This window comes from Dasypus novemcinctus, chromosome 3 (genome assembly GCF_030445035.2).
Source record: "Dasypus novemcinctus isolate mDasNov1 chromosome 3, mDasNov1.1.hap2, whole genome shotgun sequence".
NCBI lineage: Eukaryota > Metazoa > Chordata > Mammalia > Cingulata > Dasypodidae > Dasypus > Dasypus novemcinctus.
The window spans coordinates 33,885,584-33,908,020 of record NC_080675.1 but is presented as its reverse complement, the minus strand read 5'-3'; the positions used below and the strand labels follow the sequence as shown (position 1 = coordinate 33,908,020).

The 22,437-nt window shown below is 41.9% G+C and overlaps 1 protein-coding gene across 3 annotated transcripts in view; it reads left to right on the top strand.

Moving 5' to 3' along the window:
• Positions 1-8,730: 8,730 nt before the first annotated feature.
• Positions 8,731-22,437, top strand: part of YLPM1 (YLP motif containing 1) — a 78,469-nt gene continuing 64,762 nt past the window's right edge. For all 3 annotated transcript variants that reach the window (XR_011648304.1, XR_011648303.1, XM_004455161.5), the window contains exon 1: positions 8,731-15,242. Coding sequence is in view for 1 of the 3 variants with exons in the window: in XM_004455161.5 (XP_004455218.2) it covers positions 14,370-15,242 (873 nt within the window). In the remaining 2 variants the exon portion in view is untranslated. The remainder of the gene's footprint in view (positions 15,243-22,437) is intronic.

Below are 22,437 nucleotides of genomic sequence, written 5' to 3'. Positions count from 1 at the left end.
ACTGTTGATACATAGTTAAGAGGAGCCCAAAGTGGTCAGGTGGCAGTTTTAATTTCCAGTTCAATTGAATCATCATTGTGTTCCCTGGTAACAGCCCTCCTCCTTTTGGGACTAAAACCTGTACACCAGCAGAGTTTGAGGTTGCAGGGACAGGAAGCAAAAATTTTCCTGGTGGGTCACTAGGGGTAATAGTGAGTGGTGCCACTCCCATTTCCACCCCTTGATTCCTGGACCCATGGATCCTGGTTATGGGAGAAACAGCACCACAGAGTGGACACTGAATTAGAGCATACAGATCCTCCTGGAGAACATTGCCCAATGCAACCGCAAGGTATTGCCACTTAATTGGAACCATAATTGCGTCTTCAAAAGGCCATTCCACTGTTCAATTTTTTTAAAAAGATTTACCTATTTTATTTGCTTTTTCCCCTTTAGCTCCTCCTGCCCTGCTATTTTTGCTGTCTGTGTTGTCTTCTCTTCTCATTTTCTCCCCTCTAGGATTCACTGGGATTCAATCCTGGAGACCTCTGATAGGGAGAGAGGTTCCCTGTCAACTGTCAGTTCCTGGTTTCTGCTGAGCTTCACCTTCACTCTCCCCTTGCCTCTCTTTTGTTGCATCATCATCTTGCTGCATGACTCACTTGTGCATAGCACTGGCTCAGGCAGGCACTCGCATGGGCACTCATGGAGGCACTGGCTTAACATGCAGGCACCCACATGTGCACTGGCTTGCCACGTAGGCATGATTTCTCTTCTTCTTTTACCAGGAGGCCCCAGAGATCAAACCTAGGTCCTCCCATGTGGTAGGTGGAAGCCACATCCACTTCCCCCACCATTCTATTAATCCATCTGCTTCAGTGTGATGGGGAACACTGTAAGACCAGTGAATTCCATGGGCATGTGCCCATTCCCGGGCATCATTTGCTATGAAATGGATTCCTTGATCAGAAGCAATGTTGTGTGGAATTCCATGGCAGTAGATAAGACATTCAGCAAGTCCATGGATGGTAGTTTTGGAAGAAGCATTGTGTGCAGGAAATGCAAACCCATATCCAGAGTATGTGTCTATTCCAGTTAAAACAAATTGTTGCTTCTTCCATGGTGGAAGTGGTCCAATGTAGTCAACCTGCCAACAGGTAGCAGACTGGTCACCTTAAAGAACGGTGCCATATTGGGGACCAAGTGTGGATCTCTGCTGCTGGCAGATTGGGCACTCAGCAGTGGCTGTACCCAAGTCAGTCTTGTTAAGGGGAAGTCCATGTTGCTGAGCCCATGCATAACCTTCATCCCTACCTCCATGACCACTTTTTTCATGAGCCCATTGGGCAATGACAGGAGTGGCTGGGGAAAGAGGCTGAGCATTAGCCACTACAGAGTAGATCAACTTATCCACTTGATTGTTAAAATCTTCCTCTGCTGAAGTCACCCTCTGGTGAGCATTCACGTGGGACACAAATATTTTCATGTATTTTGCCCACTCAGAAATGTCTATCCACATACCTCTTCCTCAGACTTCTTTGTCACCAATTTTCCAATCAATTTCCTTCCAAGTCCCTTACCATACAGACAAACCATTGGCAACAGTCCATGAATCAGTGTACAAATGCACCTCTGGCATTTCTTCTTCCAAGCAAAATGAACAACCAGGTGCACTGCTCGAAGTTCTGCCCACTGGGAGGATTTGCCTTCACCATTGTCCTTCAGGGATGTCCAAGAAAGGGGCTGCAGTGCTGCAACTGTCCACTTTTGGGTGTGTACCTGCATATCATGCAGAACCATCTGTAAACCAGGCCCAAGTTTTCTCTTCTTCAGTCAACTGATGGTAAGGGACTCCCCAAGAAGCCAAAGCTGTGGGTTGGGAAAGAAAAGGTAACATGGTAGGGTGGTGATATTAGGAATTTGGAATACTTCATCATGGAACTTACTTGTGCCTTCAGGACCTGCTTGAGCCCTATCTCATATATACCACTTCCACTTTATTATGGACTGCTGCTGTGCACACCCAACTTTATGGTTTTGTGGGTCAGACAAGACCCAGCTCATGATAAGTAACTCAGGTCTCATACTAACTTGATGGCCTATGGTTAAGTGTTCAGTCTCTACTAAGGTCCAGGAGCAGGCCAAAAGCTGTTTCTCAAAAGGGGAGTAATTATCTGCAGAGGATGGCAGGGCTTTGCTCAAAAATCCTAAGGCTTAGTGTTGTGATTCTCCTATAGGGGCCTGCCAAAGGCTCCAGACAGCATTTCTATTTGCTACTGAAACTTCCAGCACTATTGGATCTGCTGGATCATATGGCCCAAGTGGTAGTGCAGCTTGCACAGCAGCCTGGACCTGTTGCAGATCCCTGTCTTGTTCTGGTCCCCCAATCAAAACTAGCAGGTTTTCTGGTCACCCAGTAAATGGGCTGGAGTAGTACATCCAAATGAGGAATGTGTTGTCTCCAAAACCTGAAGAAACCAACTAAGCATTGTGCCTCTTTTTTGGTAGTAGGAGGGCCCAGATGCAACAGCTTATCCTTCACTTTAGAAGGGATATCTCAATATGCCCCACACCACTGGACACCTAGAAATTTCACTGAGGTGGAAGGACCCTGTATTTTAGTTAAATTTATCTCCTATCCTCTCTCATGCAAATGTCTTACTAATAAGTCTAGAGTCTTTGCTACTTCTTGCTCACCAGGTCCTATAAACATGGTATCATCAATATAATGGACCCATGTGATGTCTTGTGGGAGAGAGAGATGATCAAGATTCCTGCAGACAGTATTATGAAATAAGGCTGGAGATTTGACATACCCCTGAGGCAGGACAGTGAAGGTATACTGCTGGCCTTGCCAGCTGAAAGCAAACTGTTTCTGGTGGTCCTTACTAATAGCAATTAAGAAAAAAGCATTTGCTAAATCAATAGCTGCATACCAGGTACCAGGAGATGTATTGATTTGCTTAAGCAATGATACCACATCTGGAAGAGCAACTGCAATTGGAGTCACCACCTGATTAAGTTTATGATAATCTACTGTCATCCTCCAAGATCCATCTGTTTTCTGTAGAGGCCAAATAGGAGAGTTGATAGGGGACATGTTGGGAATCACCACCTCTGCATCCTTCAAATCCTTGATGGTGGCACTAATTTCTGCAATCCCTCTAGGAATCTGGTATTGCTTTTGGTTTACTATTTTGCTAGGTAGGGGCAGTTCTAGTGGTTTCCACTTGGCCTTTCCAACCATAATAGCCCTCACTCCACATGTCAGGGATTCAATGTAGGGATTCTGCCCGTTACTGAGTATGTCTATTCCAGTTATGCATTCTGGAACTGGGAAAATAACTACAGATTGGGCCTGGGGACCCACTGGATCAACTGTGAGACAGACCTGAGCCACAACTCCATTAATCACCTGACCCCCATAAACCCCTACTCTGACTGGTGGACCACAGTGATGTTTTGGGTCTCTTGAAATTAATGTCACTTCTGAGCCAGTGTCTAATAATCCCTGAAATTTCTGATCATTTCCTTTTCCCCAGTGCACAGTTACTCTGGTAAAAGACCATAGGTCTTTTTGCATAAAAGTGGTAGGAAGATTAACAGTATAAATTTTTGGCAGTTTAACAAGATCCTTCCCCAAGGGGACCTGGCCATCTCCTCATTCAAGATGTTCTGGGTCTGTAAACTGTCTCAAGTCTGGGAATTGATGAAGGGGCCGTGATTCTCTGCATCTGTAATTCGATTTAGGATTTTGTTCACTTGACCTAGAACACTTCTGTTTATACAGATGCAGAAGAAATTTAATAGACTGCCCATCTATTTCACTTCTAGGTACCTCATGATTTTTATTTTATTTTATTTTTTACTAGGTAAAGCATTTTTATTTGCTGTTCTGTCTACTAGCCCACAGGCCTTGTTCAGAGGCATTTACTCATTTTACAAAGTCCACCTCATGATGTATTAGCCAACACCATAACTCTATGTGACTCAGACTATTTTGAGTGGTCCCCCACACACACTTGCAGCTTTTTGCTTGCTTTCTGCTTTCTGTGTCCATTCGCTGTGCATTCTTCTGTGTCTGAATTTATTATTTTTATTTATCGCCCCCCTTGCAGCTTGCTTGCTGTCTGCTCTCTGTGTCCATTCTCTGCGCATTCTTCTGCATTTTTGCTCATCTCCCTTTTTTTGTTGTTGTTGTGTCACCTTGCTGAGTTGGCTCTCTGCGGTGCTTGTGGGCCAGCTTCACTCCGCGGCGCCCAGACTGGTGACTCTCCACAGCGTGCCCGTGAGCCTGCCTTCACAACGAGGCCCCAGGACACAAACCCAGGGCCTCCTATATCGCAGACAGGAGTCCAACTGATTGAGCCACAGTCAATTCCCTGTGCTTTTTTTGAATCTGCCTTTCATTGCAGTAGCCAGACCCACCTTGTCTTTGGTGATTAACTGCTGATCCTTGACTTTAACCAGACTGAGAGCCAATCATCCCCATAATGTTTAAGGATTCTAATTCCATCGCAGCCCTCCCTACAATAATATCTGGACTACAGAGAAGAGCAACCACAGAGTTCTTCAGGGAAGATGGAGTTAGTCTTACAAATTTACTCCTCACAGTCCTGGTTAAAGGTGTGTTCTCTGTACATTCCTGGAATGGGTGGGCAGGTCTCAAATGGTAAATTCATTCTAGCATTCCAATCTCTCTAAGCCTTAGAAGTCCCTCATCTACTGTACACCAGGGTAAATCAGGCATCTCAACCTCAGACATGCTAGGCCATCTTTTGGTCCATGTTTCAGTCAACCACCCAAACAAACTCTTAGAGCCCTTTCTAACCCCTCAAGCTACAACATTGCATCCAGAATTTCTGTTTAGTGGGTCCATATCAATAAATTCAGCCTGATCCAACTTTATAGTCCTTCCACCATTGTTCCATGCCCTTAATAACCATTCCCACATATATTCCCCTGATTTCCGTCTATATAAGTTGGAAAACTCATGCAGTTCTTTCAGAGTATACCTTACTTCCTCATGGGTCACACTTTGCACTTCACCTTTGGGGACATGTGATTTTAGTCTAGTAATTGGTCTTGAAAACAAGAGAGGTGGTGGGGATGGGTAAGGAGGAGAAGGATTTGAAATGCCTTGCAAGCTACTGACCATAGGGCATTCCCTTGCATTTTCTTCTGGTGAGTCAGGATTAATCTTTTCAGACAGGGGTTGGAAGGTAGTTTCCTCAGGGCAGACTGGAGGCTTGGCAGTGCTCCAGTCTGCTAAAGTTTGGCTGGTACCTGCCTCAAGACTGGGAGGAGGTCCAGACTCCTAGGGCAGGCTGGAGGCCGGGTTATACAAGATTGGTATGGGACAGTCCATTACAGGCTTATCTGGTAAAGTTTCAGCAGAATTTAGGGTTCCATTGTCCCCACCTTTATTATCATCATCCCATATGTCTCCATCCCAATTCTCTGAGTTCCACTCTTTTCCAATCAATGCCTTCATTTTGCCTGCAGAATTCCTGCAGAGATTTTAGTTTCCTTTGTAACTCCGCTACTGGTACAATGAGAGTTTGAGTTTGGTTCCCAGATATTTCGAGCCTGTGGCTACAGAAATAAGATTTTCTTTCAGAGCAGACATAGAAACTTTTGCATCATTCATACAGTGTTAAAGTATCAAATTTGAAGCCTTTAAATCATCTCTTTCATTTTTAACTGTGTCCAGAGTATCTAGGAGGAGCCAGCCAACATCATTATACCTTTTAACCCCACAAAACTCTGTTAAGATGTTGAAAACACTCTCACCCAGATCCTTGCTTCTTACAAGCATGGACGTAGGAGAATCCAGTGATGATATTTTGCATATCTCAATTGGCAGCTCATGCCATGAACTGTTAGCAGCCTCTTACTTATTGGAAAGGGAGTCATTAATACCCTTGAGTGCACTTAGAGAGTCAATTGCAAAACTCCCAGAACCACCTCAGGCATCCCATGTTTAAGACTCTGTTGCTCAAGAACCACTCCTGGTTCTAAGCTGTATTAGTCAGTGTTCTCTAGGGAAACAGAATCAACAAAAGATATCTGTCAATAGTAAGAGATTTTATCAGAGTCTCTCACATGACCACGGGGATGAACAAATCCAGGTTCCACAGGCAGGCTGCAACCAGGGGCTCCAAAGAAAGTCCAGTGAAGGTCCTTGATGTGTTTTGGGAGACACTAGCTGTCCAAAGATGAGCTGGGAAATTCTCACTCAATGCTGGAATCACCTCCCCTTTTAAGGCATTCAACTGATTGGATAAAGCATCACTCATTGCTGATGGTAATCTCCCTGAATGATGTAATTGTAATCAGCTATCTATGATTTACCACTGCAGTGAAGTCAATAGTGACTAAAGTCCATAAATGTCCTTGTATTACAGTTAGCCCAGTGCTTGCTTGACCAAAAAACTGGGCACAATTACCTGGCCAAGTTGGCACATTAGCCTAACCATCACAGTTTCCTAATTGTATCATATTACTGTCTTCTTACCTCCATGGTTTCTGATGAGAAATCAGCACTAAATGTTTCTGGACATCCCTTGTATGTGATATTTTGCGTCTCCTTGCTGCTCTTAGAATTTTCTTTTTATTTTTGATGTTTGACATTCTGAGTAGTGTGTGTCTTGGAGTAGGTCTATCCAGATTTATTCTGATTGGAGTATGCTATGCTTCTTGGACATGTAAATTCATTTCTTTCTTGAGAGTTGGGAAATTTTCAGCTATCATTTCCTCAAATACTCTTTCTGCCCCTTTTCTCTTCTCTTCTCCTTCTGGAACTCCCACGACACTTATGTTGTTGCATTTCATGTTGTTATGCAACAATCTGAGCCCTTGTTTAATTTTTTCTGTCCTTTTCTCTCTTCAATTTCAGCTCTTCTGTCTTCTCTGTCACTTATTCTTTCTTATATCATTTCAAGTTTCTTGTCGTATTCCTGTACTGTGTTTTTTATCTCACCTATTTTGCCTTTCATTCCCATGAGCTCTGCTACTTCTCTATTCATGTTTTCAATTCTTCCTTGTGCTCACTCAATGTCTTCTTGATTTCCTTTATCTCTTTAGCCATATTGTCTTTCAACTTGTTAATTTGATTTTAAGAATTTGTGTGCTTCTTGTTGATTAGTTGTCTCAAATCCTGTTTTCTTCTGGTACTTTACTATATTCCTTTTCTTGGGTCATTTCTTCCATTTTATTAGTATGGCTTTCAATTTTTTGCTGATTTCTAGGATGGTGAATTTGCTCAGATACTCAAGATCCCCCTCTCTCTTAGGGATTTAATGGTGGGAGGCTGTGCATTACTACTGTTCTTTTTTTTTTTTTTTTTTTTTTTTAAAGATTTATTTATTTATTTAATTTCCCCCCCTCCCCTGGTTGTCTGTTCTTGGTGTCTATTTGTTGCGTCTTGTTTCTTTGCTTTTGTTTCTTTGTCCGCTTCTGTTGTCGTCAGCAGCACAGGAAGTGTGGGCGGCGCCATTCCTGGGCAGGCTGCTCTTTCTTTTTCACACTGGGCGGCTTTTCCTCACGGGCGCACTCCTTGCGCGTGGGGCTCCCCCACGCAGGGGACACCCTTGCGTGGCACGGCACTCCTTGCGCGCATCAGCACTGCGCATGGCCAGCTCCACACCGGTCAAGGAGGCCCGGGGTTTGAACCGCGGACCTCCCATATGGTAGACGGACGCCCTAACCACTGGGCCAAAGTCCGTTTCCCTACTACTGTTCTTTGATTCTTGGTTCAACCTGTTCTGGTATTTAGGATTACCCCTTGTATTTGCTCAATACTGGGACCTGAAACCAGCAATGGTTGCAGAACTGCTCCAGAGGCCTTGGAGTATGAGGTTTTAAAGGCCAGAAAAAACCTCTTATTTACTTTTAATTTCTCACATGCACTTTCTTGGTCGGTCAGCAGATGGTGCTCTTCAGCAGGCTTCTCAGTTCAAAGCCTGGTCTGCAACACGGACCTACTCAATGTAATAGAGGGTCCTGCCTGGATGCTAAGAGCCTTGCAATTTAAACTTTCTCAGTCTGTTTTCCAAGCTGTGCTGACAGCCCCCTCCCTTTTCCTGGGTAGGAAGTAATTCCACTCCCCTCTGCACCCTCAACAACCAGTCCTGGTCAGTAAAGAAGGTGATTGAGAGGTTTGGATGTCTTTAGGCAAACAATGGCATGGTCCCACCTGGTCTGGAGGTGCTCCGTGGGTACAGCAGACCAAATTTTGGGGCCAAAAGCTGAATCAATCTTAGCCTACATCACTCTCTCTCCGCTTTGCTGGGGGACGTAGATCCCTGCCTAAGGCCTCCTTTGTCCGTAGCTGCAGGCCCAACGCTGGAGAATTCAAAATTATCTCTTTGTCAGGTGGGGGAGGGGCACTGGCAGCTGCAGCTGAAGCTGCAGCTTCTACTCACAGTATTTCTGTCAAGATTCTTTTCTTGTGCTCTCTTCTGGGTATTGTCCAGGCTTCCCCTGGTGTCCTAAACCTAGAATGTCTTTTTCAAATGTTTCTGCCTGTCCTCTACCTATTTTTCTGGGAGAGGAGAGAGTCCTGTGTCTTTCTAATCTGCCATCTTCCTGGATGCTACTTTGTTCTTCTTTTTAAAAATAGTTTTGGTTTTTGGACCTTCTTTTAATTCCATATGAATCTAATGATTAGCATTTCCATATGTGCAAAAAAGGCTCTTGGAATTTTGATTGGTTGAATCTGTAGATCTCTTTATTTTTTTTTTTTTTTGGCTTAAATAACAGGAATATATTGACTGAAAGGTTTCGAGGCTATAAGAAGTCCAAAATTGAGGTGTCAGCAAGGTGATGCTTCTCCCCAGAAGACGGTGGTGCTCTGGGGCTGCGGCTGGAGATCCTTGGTCCTGGGCTCCTCTGTCCTGTGGCAGCGCACATGGCCACTCTTGACTGCTGGCTCTTCCCTGTGGCTTCTGACTTCCACTCTGCCTCTAAAGGACTCCAGCCATGTAGATCTCTTTAGGTAGCACTGATATCTTAACAATATTGTCTTCTAATCCATGGACGTTGGATATCTTTCCATTCATTTAGGTCTTTAATTTCTTTTAGCAATGCTTTGTAGTTTTCAGTGTACAAGTCTTTCAATGCCTTAATAAATGTTCTGAACTGCCTTCTTTTATTGAACATTTTCTTGAAGGTACATTTATTGAATTATAAGATACAACAGAATTACAAGTGATACAGCTTAAAGAATTTTTCACAAACTGAATATACCTAGGTATCCAGCACCCAGATCAGAAATAGAACAGTACCAGAAGCCTTCTTTGCGCACCCCTCTAGCCACTATCTGCTCTCCAAAGGAAATTACTATTCTAAATTCTACCAGTCTATATCAGTTTTATCTGTTTTGAATTAGATATGTGGAAACATATAGTATACACTCTTTTGTGTCTCTCTTCTTTCATTCAACATTATGTTCGTAAGATTCATTTACATTGTTGCCTTATAATTCATTCATTGAATGATAGTTACTTATTCATTTTTCATTCATGTTTTGTATTCCATTATATAAATACACCACAATTTGATTATCCACTCTAGCATAGATGGACATTTGCATTGATTTCAAAGTTTTCAGTTATTACGAATAGAGTTGATGTGAATATTCTTGTACATGTCTTCTGGTGAACATATGTATTTATTTCTGATAGTTATATCCTAGGATTGGAATTCTGGGTCATAGGCTAAGGGTATGCTCTGCTTCCGTAGATACTACCAGATAGTATTTCAGAGTACTTGCCAGAAATTACACTCCTATCAGCAGTGTACCAGGATTTTATATGTTCCACATCCTTGCCAACATTTGGTTTTGTGTCTTTAATTTTAGCCATGTAGGTGTGTTGCATGTGTACTCATTTTGGTTTTAGTTTGTATTACCCTGGTTTCTACTGAGATGAAACTCCTTTCACATGTATTCACCATTTACATTTCATTTTATATGAAATACTCATTCAAGTCTTGCCCCATTGTGCTCCTATAAATTGTATGTCTTTTACCTTATTGATTTGTATGATTTCTTTATATCCTCTCTATATGAGTCTTTTGCAGATTAAATGTGTTACAAAATATTTCCTCCTACTTTATGGCTTCCCTTTTTCACTTTCTTAATGAAAGGTATATAAAAATTATATATAGGTACATATATTTATTTGTATTTTGATTTTATATCCAGCATTCTTATTCTTATAATTTATCCGTAATTATTTTGGATTTTCTATGGACACATATCATATACATAGTTAAAGTTGTGTTTCTTCCTTTCCAAAACTTACATATATTTTTAAATTGCCTTTTCTCACCAACAGGGCCTGCAGTACAAAACTGAATAGATGTGATGATAATGGGCATGTGGCTTTTGATGTCAATGGGCAGTCTTTCAACTTTTCACCATTAAGTGTGATGTTTTCTATAATTTTTGGTAGATTCTCTTTATTACATAAAGGTTGTTCCTTTTCATTTCTGACTTGCTAAGCTTTTTAAAAAATTATGAATTGATGTTGAAATGTATCAAATTCTTTTCCTGCATCTAGGAAACTAACATATAATTTCTCCCTTTAATCTACTACTATAGTAAATTACATTTATTTTTGTATTTTTCAAAAAAAGAATTCCAATGGAAAATATTAAAACACAATAACTAGGAATTCTGGGTTAGGTAACATTCCGTTTATTGATCTGAGTACTGGTTATACAGTATGATTAGCTTGTGGAAATTCACTAAACTGTACAGTTACAATGTATAATTTTTGGTATATGTATTATACTTCCATTAAAAAGTTAAAAGAAAGCCAACTATATTCCTATTTGAGAATGAAACTCATTCTTCTGAAGTATACTTATATGCCCCACTTTCCACTCACATCTACCTCCTAAGAGAGGTGAAGATCTGGGTTGGTAAGATGGAAGCAATATCAAACCTTTTAAGTGGTGCATAACTGCCACACTTAATATTCTCAGAACTAGAATCCAGTGTGGATCAGCTTTATTTCTCAGTGATTCATTCAAACCAAAGAAGGAGCTCATGTTAGTACTATGTTGGAGATTTTTGAAGCATTACCTTCTAGATCATCTCTAGACAGTCTTTGTAGCTAGTTTTTGCTATCTTTTTGCTTTAGCTTTGAGATTCTCCAGCATAGATTTTTATGTGTTGAGATATACTAAAGAATTCCATTTCTCTCTTACAATAACTATATGTGTTACCTTTTATATGCCTGCAGAATTCCATTTCTCTCTTACAATAACTATATGTGTTACCTTTTATATGCCTGCAGGAATTGATGCGGAGTCTTACATTCTGTCTCCAAAATAAGTCTCCATTCTTTCACAGATTTGTTTCCGATTTTATTTGTTTTGTTAGAATTGCATTGTCTATTCATTTTTAATATATGTATTTATTAGTGAAGTTGTGAACTTGCAAAACAATCATGATAATGTGCAGAATTCCCAAATATCACCCCTCCACCAACACCTTACATTACTGTGGAACATTTGTTACAGATTATGAAAAAACATCATCAGACTATTACCACTAACTATGATCCATAGCTTACATCTGGTATATTTTTTCTATACACACCCTATTATTAACACCATATATTAACATTGTACATTTGTTATAGTTCATGAGATGACACCCTCATATCTGTACTGTTAACCACAGGCCACCTTCCACCATATGGTTCACTGTGTTATACAGTCCTGAGCCTTGTACAATCTATCCAAAGTGTATACTCAGTGGCTTTCACTTTCATCACAGGGTTGTGCAGTCATCACTTCAGCAAATTTTTAAACATTTTCCTTAATCCAAAAGAAAAAAAATCCCATACCATCTGTATTAGTCAGTGTTCTCTAGGGAAACAGAATCAACAAGATATATCTGTCGATGGTATACAATTCTACAACAGTTTCTCATGCAGCCGTGGGGATGCACAAGTCCAGGTTTCGCAGGCAGGCTGCAACCAGGGGCTGCAACGAGAGTCCAGTGAAAGTTCTTGACGAGTTCTGGGAGATATTGGCTGCCCAAAGAGAAGCTGGGAAATTCTCTTTCAATGCTGGAATCACTTCCCCTTTTAAGGCATTCAACTGATTGGATAAAGGGTCACTCATTGCTGATGGCAATCTCCCTGATTGATGTAATTATAACCAGTTATCTATGATTTACCACTGCAGTAAAGTCAATAGTGACTAAAGTCCATAAATGCCCTTGTATTATAGATAGCCCAATGCTTGCTTGACCAAACAATTGGGCACATTTACCTGGCCAATAGCCTAACCATCACACTATCCTATTATTGAACCTTAGTGTTGACATAGAAACTTCTTTGACATTGATGCAAGAATACTACAGTATTGCTATTAACTATAGTCCATAAGTTACATTAATTGTATTTTCCCATGCATCACCATATTCTTATCACCTTGCAATTGTGATATGCATTTTGTTCTAGTTCGCAGAAGAACATTCTTGTATTTGTACTATTCACCACAATCCTCATCCCCCTCCGGGCTCACTATGTTATTCAGTCCCTAGATTATTCCCTAGCTTTCTTCAATCAATATTTACATCCCTAGACTACCCCTTTCAACTACAATCCCATTCATAAATCAGCTGTATTAGTTATACTCATTATAATGTTACCGTTAACTCTATCCATTTCCACATTTTACAGTCAAGCTAATTAAATATTTTACGTACATTAAACATCAGTTACCCCTTCTCAGTCCTCATCCTATCTCATAATAACCTATGTTCTAGATTTTAGCTCCAAGTGTTTATTCTTCGTATTTAGTGCATATTAATGAGACCATACAAACTTTGTCCTTTTGTGCCTGGCTTATTTCACTCAGCATAATGTCCTCAAGGTTCATCCTTGTTATCATGTGTCCCAATTTCATTTCTTCTTACAGCAGCATAGTATTCCATCATATCTAGATACCACATTTCATTTATCCATTCATCAGTTGATGGACATGTGGGTTGTTTTCCATCTTTTGGCAATTGTGAATAATGCTGCTATGAACATTGGTGTGCAAATGTCTATTTGCATCACTGTTTTCAATTCTTCAGGTTATATTCCTAAGAGTGGTTGCCAGATCATATGGCAGTTCTATACTTAGCTTCCTGAGAAAACAGGCAAACACCTTCCACAGAAGCTGCACCATTCTATATTCCCACTAATAGTGAAGGAGTATTCCTATTTCTCCACATCTTCTCCAGCACTTTGCTTTTTTAAAAAAAATAATGGCCATCCTATGAGGTGTAGTTTTTGTAGTTTTGATTTGCATTTCCCTAATAACTAGTGATATCGAACATTTTTTTCATGTGCTTTTTCACCCTTTACATTTCCTCTTTGGAGAAATGTCTAAGTCTTTTGCCCATTTTTAAATTGGATTGTTGCCTTTTTTATTGTTGAGTTGTATGATCTCTTTATGTAGCATAGAAATTAAAACCATAAGTTTGTGGTTTCCAGATATTTTCTCTCATTGAGTGGGCTACATTTTCACCTTCTTGATAAAGCCCTTTGAACCACAGTAGAGTTTAAGTTTGAGGAGGTCCCATTTATCCATTTTTCGTTTTGTTGCTCACGCTTTTGGTGTAATGTTTAAGAAATCACCACCTACCACCAGGTCTTGAAGATGTTTCCCTACATTATCTTTTAGGAGTCTTATGGTTTTAGCGTTTATACTTAAGTTTGATCCATTTTGAGTTAATTTATGTATAAGGTCTGTTCTATTAATTTTTAATTTGGGAAGAACTGACTTCTTGACTATTTTCCCTCTTTTATTCACGTGAGCCTCTCCGTTCAAGTCTAATTTTATCCCACTTAGATATGAACGTTCAGTATTTTTCTTCATATAGGTTCCACATATATATTATTAGTTATTTCCAGTTGTTTTTTATGGTTTCTCTGTTGTTGTTGCGATTGTTGCTATTGTGAATGGAACCTCTTTTTTTTCATTCAAAAATGAACCCGTGAAGCGATAGGATCTCTACCACCACTTTCAGCTGTGAGACTCTATGGTTCCTCGGTTCTATAAGAACATTCTACTGGAGCCTACATTACCCGAACCCGAAGGAAGATGGCAACAGACAGTCGTCAAGCAAAGGGCCGCTCTAGCTCGCCTTTGTTCTCCTCTCGGTGGCGACTGCGCAGGCGTAGTAGCCTCAGCCCCGTCCCCGCCTTCCCGGTCGCGGGCCCAGCTCGGTAGCGCCGGCGCACTGGCGCGCTCCGTTTACACGCTCCGGGGCCTGTAGGCGCCGCGAGTTCCGGCTGTCGCCGCCGCCGCCGCAGCTCTTGGAGGTCGGTTGCGACGAGTAACGGCGCCGGGACGAGCCCTCCGCCTTCTTCTCCGATATGTTCCCGAATTGGGGCCGGTATGGCGGGAGCAGCCACTATCCGCCGCCGCCGGTCCCGCCTCCGCCGCCGGTGGCGCTTCCTGAGGCCTCGCCGGGGTCCGGGTACTCGAGCTCGACGACTCCCGCGGCCCCCTCCTCCTCGGGCTTCATGAGCTTCCGCGAGCAGCACCTGGCGCAGCTCCAGCAGTTGCAGCAGATGCATCAGAAGCAAATGCAGTGCGTGCTCCAGCCCCACCACCTTCCCCCGCCCCCCTTGCCGCCCCCGCCGGTGATGCCGGGGGGCGGATACGGGGACTGGCAGCCGCCACCGCCGCCGATGCCCCCGCCGCCTGGGCCGGCCCTCAGCTATCAGAAGCAGCAGCAGTATAAACACCAGATGCTCCACCACCAACGAGACGGGCCTCCTGGTTTGGTTCCCATGGAGCTGGATTCGCCCCCTGAATCTCCCCCTGTCCCGCCGGGGTCCTACATGCCCCCTTCCCAATCTTACATGCCCCCACCTCAGCCGCCGCCACCCTCGTATTATCCCCCGTCCTCGTCCCAGCCCTATCTCCCTTCCGCTCAACCTTCTCCTTCGCAGTCTCCACCGTCCCAATCTTACCTGGCGCCCACCCCATCTTACTCTTCCTCATCCTCCTCGCAATCCTATTTGAGCCATTCCCAGTCCTACCTGCCCTCTTCTCAGGCATCACCTTCCCGCCCCTCCCAGGGCCATTCTAAATCCCAACTACTAGCTCCACCACCACCGTCTGCACCTTCTGGGAATAAGACAACTGTCCAGCAAGAGTCTTTGGAGAGTGGGGCCAAGAACAAGAGTGCTGAACAGCAGCAAGCTGCCCCTGAGCCGGATCCCTCTACGATGACTCCACAGGTAAGGAAGCATCTCTCTGAGCCGCTTCTTCTAGAGGGCCCTAAGTGAGCAGGCCTCAGGGCTTTAACCTGTGTTTAGCCTAATTCCAACACACAATGACTAGCTAATTTACATTCCAAAGGATTCTACTAGAGTATTACATCCAGCTTTTAAATTAGGTAAATGTGGATTACTAAAAGAACCTTGTTTAAAGATGTTTCTAGACACCACAGAATAGTGGGATGGCTCAAGTTACTTCTCAGGTGTATTCCAGGTTCCTTCCACCAGCCTCCTAGATATGTTGCAAGGGCCTTATTTTAAATTGTATTGTAAACTAACATTTCTATTTGAGAGGCAACATAAAGAAGAAACTTCTCAAAGGAGCTGACACTTGAATTGCACGTAAACCTTATGACCCAGTTAGCTTAAAAAAAATTGTTTAGGAACCCCAGGTAGCTCTCAGCTTCCTAAATTAGGAGGCCTCAGCAAATGAAGGATGAATGTCTGTCTTATTAGAAGCATCCTAATTAAACTTATAGATACATATTGAAGTTTTATAGTTTATTCCCAAAATGCACATGTCCTTTCTATACATAGGTGCATCTGTAGACATTTGACCCTCTTTGGGGAGCAGGAGGGGCCGCTCCTCTTGTCCTTTTAAGGAACTGACCCATACATCCTTTTTTCTCATTACTTTAAGATAGTTTTAAAACATGACCAGTTTGCTGCATTTCATTTTTGTTACCATTAACTCCAAAGTAACAGCCTTGGAATTAGGCCAAGGTAAAAAAAAAAAAAAAAGTTTGTCTCATCATTTGAATATTAGTAGTAAGGGAACCATTCCTTTCTCTGTTTGAAGTGATGCTTCCTAGGGAAAGACTGAAGATTGACAGGGTAGAAGTAATAAATGAATTCCTCCACTAAGAAAGAAGGTAGAACTCAAGGAGAATAAATGATTTGTTACGATTTCTTAAAATAGACACATTCAGCAATTCCTAACCTAGATACATTAACCATTTTTGGTTAGTGATGACAATCTTTTAATATATGAACCCAGATTTGTATATAAAAGATTTCCAAAAGATAGGGTGTAGTATTCTTTTTACAATGCTTTGGCAGTAGAATTTAAGAATAGAGGCAAGTTGTTTTAAGGAAGGATACTTGGCACACCACCAGGAGAAAACACTGAGGTGCTGGGATAAAGTAGTAGAAATGTGATTCTGTTGGTTTATGCCAAAGTAGTACCATTCTGCCAGATTATCTCCTTCAAAAATTTTCTGTTATATAGACAATTTCTGGCTTCTTTCTCACTCCACTCTGAAATTTCCAGTTTTTTTTTTTTCATATTTGACAAGTATATTTAATAATACAATGGAAGGTATAAAATCAAATCACAACATTGTTGGTGTTGGTATTTATGATTAGGCTTAGTAAAGCCTGTGACAGAATGACAGTTACTTTTAAAAAAAGCTGTTTTATTGAGATAGAGTCACATTACCATACAATCCATCCAAAATGTACAATCAGTGGCTCTCAATATAATCAGAGTTGTGCATTCATCACCATAATAGGGTGATATATGGGAAAAATATATATCTATTGTGTATTTTTGTTGTCAAACAGCCTCAGAGTAAGCCCCAGTAAAAATATGACATTTATATTCACATCTCTACTGGACTGTTTTTCTGACTTTTTAGAGAGAAATGAATTGAATTTTTGGAATTTTCGGAGTGGTGGTGGTGGAGGGTGGGGTATCAGTTTGGTCCTTAATATAAATACTGTCCATGAATACTGCATTTTCTTTTCTGCCTTTGTATCCTTGTCTGTAGTAAATTTCTTTGGGTATCTTGAATATTCAGTGCCTCCAGTTCTTTGGTGAAAGCCAGAAAGACATTGGTGGAAGATGAGGCTTGAGAGGTATGCATGGGCCAGGTCAAGAAGGGCCTAGTGAGCCTGTTTAGCTTTCCTGCCTGTGTCTAGGATTCCTCCCAACTTCATCGACTTTCCCTCCTTCCTTTTGGTAGTATCTCTTCAAGGTACATCTCAAATATTGGAGTCTACATGAAGCCATGACTGAGATTGCCCATTTGGTTTTGTTCTGTTCTGATTTTAAGTCCCTTGCAGACGAGGACTGGTTTGCTCATCTTCTTCCCTGCAGCACCTAGGACAGTGCCTTGCAAATTGTTAGGCGCTCCATAAAGATTTGTTTTTTTTTTTTTTTTTTTTTTAATTTTTTTTTTTTTATTGACTTTGTAATAATATTACATTAAAAATATATATGCATAAAGATTTGTTGACAAAGGTACAAGAGCAAGAGTTGTCATGTTCTAGACTCAAAATACTTTTGTTAGGTGATAAACTTTTTTTTTTCATGCCAGCACCAATCTCTTGACAATTAACCCTTCTGCATATGTATCATTCTTTAAGTCATATTTTATTTTTGGAATGTATCATTTAAAAATATTTATGGTGAAAGATTTTAAACATGTAAAAGTATCATTCAGATTCAGCATCTATCAGGATTTTGTTATTTTTGCTTCATCTAGGTGTTTTGTGTTGTTGCTGCTGAAATACTTTAAAGCAGATCTTAGATCTTTTTTTTTTCCCCTAAAGATTTATTTATTTATTTCTCTCCCTTTCCACCCCTCTCCCCAGTTGTCTGCTCTCTGTGTCCATTCGCTGTGTTCTTCTGTGACAGCTTCTATTCTTACCAGAGACACCGGGAATCTGTGTTTCTTTTTGTTGCATCATCTTGCTGCGTCAGCTCTCTGTGTGTGTGGCGCCATTCCCGGGCAGGCTGCACTTTGTTTTGCGCTGGGCGGCTCTCCTTATGGGGCGCACTCCTTGTCCATGGGACTCCCGTATGTGGGGGACACCCCTGCATGGCATGGCACTCCTTGCGCGCATCAGCACTGCACATGGGCCAGCTCCACACGGGTCAAGGAGGCCTGGGGTTTGAACCGTAGACCTCACATGTGGTAGGCAAACATCGTATCCATTGGGCCAAGTCTGCTTCCCAGATCTTAGATCTTAGGTCATTTCATCCCGACATTCCAAATTAGGTATCTCTCTCTAAAAGAAAAAAATATCTTTTCTTCAATAGAAGCATTATAACACCTAAAAAAAATAACAACAGAGTCTTGGTATCCTCTAATACCCTATCCATATTCAGATTTCCCCTGTTGTCTCATTACACTAACAAAATTCACAAAAATTCTTATCATCCAATAGCCAGTCCATGTTAAAATTCCATAATTAACTCAATAATGTTTTTTTCAAACAGGTACACAAAAGTGTCTTTTAATCTAGATCAAGGTTTTTCAACCTTAGCATTATAGACGTTTTGGGCAGGATAAGGCTTTGTTGTTGGGGGCTATTTTAAGATGTTGAGCAGCATCTCTGGTTTCTTCTTACTAAATGCCAGTATCCCCCAGTTGTGACAACAAAAAATGTTTCCAGACATTGCCACATGTCCCCTGGAGGGCAAAATCACCCTTGGATGAGAATCCCTGATGTAGAATAAGTCCCCTCTCTTCTCTACCCCCTCCTTTCTGTGCCATTGAACTTGATGAAAAGTATGTGTCATTTGTACTGTACAATCTCCCCTTCCTGTATTTATCTGTTTGTTTTCTCATGGTATTTTTTGGCCTATTCTGGTAAATTGGAAGTTAACCTCGAAGGCTTTGTATATTTAGGTTCAGCTTTCTTTTGGCAAGTGTTGAGTCATAGGTGGTGCTACATACTTCATATACATCCCGTTAAAAGGCACACATTGTCTGGTTGTGCTGCTCTTTTTTCTTTTTTCTTTTTTTTAAGATTTATTTATTTATTTAATCCCCCCCCCCCCCACCGGTTGTCTGTTCTCTGTGTCTATTTGCTGTGTCTTGTTTCTTTGTCCGCTTCTGTTGCCATCAGCGGCACGGGAAGTGTGGGCGGCGCCATTCCTGGGCAGGCTGCACTTTCTTTTGCGCTGGGCAGCTCTCCTTACGGGTGCACTCCTTGCGCGTGGGGCTCCCTTACGTGGGAGACACCCCTGCGTTCAGGGCACTCCTTGCGCGCATCAGCACTGTGCATGGGCCAGCTCCACACGGGTCAGGGAGGCCCGGGGTTTGAACCAGGGACCTCCCATGTGGTAGACGGACGCCCTAACCACTGGGCCAAGTCTGTTTCCCTGGTTGTGCTACTCTTAGTGGTGCCCACATTGATCAGTAGGTTCAGGTGGTGACAGTGTGATCCCTTCATTATAAAGCTTCCCATCAGTCTTGCATCTAATGGGTCATGCACTAATGGTCTTTGTTTGAATAAATTATTATAGTAATGGTTGCAATATGGTGAGTTTTTCCACTAGTTCTTACACATTTATTTCCCTCATGAAGTAGGACTCTTGGGTTGGAAATATTATTAGTGTAAGAAATACAAGATAAATGCTTGATTTTTTCGTTTAATTTCTAGATTTCAGAGTAAAGCACTGGTGATTTAATGAAATGTGTCTTTTTTGAAGTACCAATTTTTTTAATGTGTTTATCTTATTTTTTGTGTGTGTTTAACGGATTTATTAGATAAAGTGCATAACAGCCTCTTTTTTTTTTATGAATTGTGATTTTATTTATCCTTTTATTAAAACAACTGGTTTGGGTAAAACTGGTGACTTTTTTTTTTGTGCTGGGACCAGGGATTGAACCCTGGACCTGGTATGTGATAAGCTGGCCCTCAACCACTGAGCCACATCGGCTCCCCTGGGTTGGTTTTTTCATTTGTTTTGCTTGTTGTTTGTTTCATTTTTGTTTTTGTTTTTAGGAGGGACGGGGAACCAAACCTGGGACCTCCCTTGTGGGAAGCAGAGGGTTCAGCCTCTTGAGCCACTTCTACTCTCTAAGCAGTTGACTTTGAGTAGAGCTTCTGAGGTTTTCATCTATTTAACACTCAAGTATTTATTGAGAAGTGGCTGTGTACCAACTACTATGCTTAGTACTGGAGATGAAATGGCGAATAAGACATGGTACCTTTCCTCATTGACTTGTACAGTGATTTAAAAACACGATATTTAATAGTTAAGAGACAGCATGCCCTGTGGTCCTGCGGATCTGTCTCTTGCTTCAACACTGTTGGAACAGAACAGACCTGGGGCCCATTTCCCCCACCTCTTCAGTGTCGACCACCTTCCAACTGCTTCTCCAGTTGTAATCTCTGGGACCAATTTCTTGGCCATCCCCTGCTTCTGGGACCAGCTAACACGTTTGTTTGTTTTTTTTTAATGGTTAACTCCTTATTGTCGACCAACCATGAGCTCCCAGATTTGTCAGAATTATTCTGCTCAAATGGAGGCCTCTATTAGCCGCCTGGTCAACCTGAATCTGCAGGTTGCCTATACTTGCCTCTCTCTGAGCTCCTATTTCGACCGCAATGATGTGGCCCTGGAAGACCTGGACCACTTCTTCTGAGAGTTGGCAAAGGAGAAGGAGGAGGACACTGAGCTTCTCTTGAAGATGCAAAACCAGTGCAGCAGCTGCACCTTCTTCCAGGACATGCAGAAGCCGTCACAAGTTGAGTGAGGTAAAACCCTGGATGGCTTGAAAACTGTCCTGGTTCTGGAGAAGAGCCTGAACCAGGCCCTTTTGGATCTGCTTACCCTGGGATCTGCCAACACAGATCCCCAACCCCTCCTCCCCCCAGAATCTCTGACTTCCTGGAGAATCATTTCCTAGACAAGGCGAGTGAAACTGGTCAAGAATATGAGTGACCATCTGCCAACCTCTGCAGTTTGACTGACCAGCAGGCCAGGCTGGGCAAGGATCTCCTTGAAAGGCAAGACTAGGAGCCTCCAGAGCCCAGAGGCCATTTGGGAAGGGATCCCTTTGCATTCCCCTGGCATCCAGGCTCCTGCCTGAGTCCCTCCCTCTAGCCAGGAGGCATCTTTTTGCCCAAGCACTTTTTTTAGGAGGTACCAGGAATTGAACCCAGGACCTTGTACTATGAAGCGGGAGCTCAACCACTGAGCTACACCTGCTCAAGGAGGCATCTTTTTAACTCCCACCTGGTAGCTCTCTAACAAGCCCTGAAACAAGTATAAACAAAGTTTTTTTGTAGCAGCTTGGAAAAAACAGATTTAGAAAAGTACAGGGTGCTATGGATTATATATCATCACTCGATTGTTTGATAAAGACAGCTTTTCAGCCCACACTGAATTTATAGGGTATATGTAGCACATTGTAGGTGAAGAACAAATATTTGTTAAATGATTGACTGCAACTGGGAGCACTAACCTAACTGAAGAGTCCGCCTTTTGTAAGTGATATTTAAGTGAAACCTGGAGGATGATAGGAACTAACTAAAATTCAAGGAATTAAGCCCAGTTAGGCTTACTGAAGGCTCAGGGTGAGACTAGTAGGCATGGACCAAATCAGGTTCTTTTCTAATTATTAAGGACATTATCTTAGGGATAGTGGAAAGCCAAATGATTTTTATAGGTGAATGTGATAGATGGCATTTTTGAAAGTTCACTCTGCCTTCATTGTGGACAGTGGAATAGAAAGGAGCAAGACTGATGTATAGAGAATAATTATTGAGGTAATCCAGCAAGAGATGATAATGGATAATGAAAGTGGAGAGAGAAGTTGAAAAACTGGAAAAATATTTACTTGCTCCAAGGATGATTCCTGGGTTTCTGGGATGAGTTCCATTGTTAAAATAGGAAAACCTTGAAGAAGAGGAGAGCAGGTTTGGGGATGAGGGAGAAATAATGAGTTAATTTTTAGACATACTGAGTTTGAGGTCTTTTGAGACTTAAGGTTCCAAATGGAGATGTCCAGTTGGAAGGGAGTCTAGGAGAGAGATCTGAGAAACATGAAAGATTTGTGAGTCATCAGCATAAAAATGATATTGAAGGCACAGAAGTAAATGAGATCTCCCAAGGAGTGTGTGTAGAGTAAAAACAGGTTAAAGAGCATTCGGCCTCACCCTCTGGAATACCACTGTCCAAGAGAACCAATGAAGGAAAGGCCAAATAAGTAGATGGAAAATCAGAACAGTGTAGTGCCACAGAAATGAAAGGAAGACTGTTTCTAAGAGAAGGGAATGGTCAAGTGTGTGACATACTGCTGAGAGATAACTGAGCAGACAACTGCAGGAGGGGCGCGGGGGGGGGGGGAGAAATAAATAAAAAATCTTAAAAAAAAGAAAGATAAAGATTGGGAGTCAACTTTTTTAAAAAAATTTA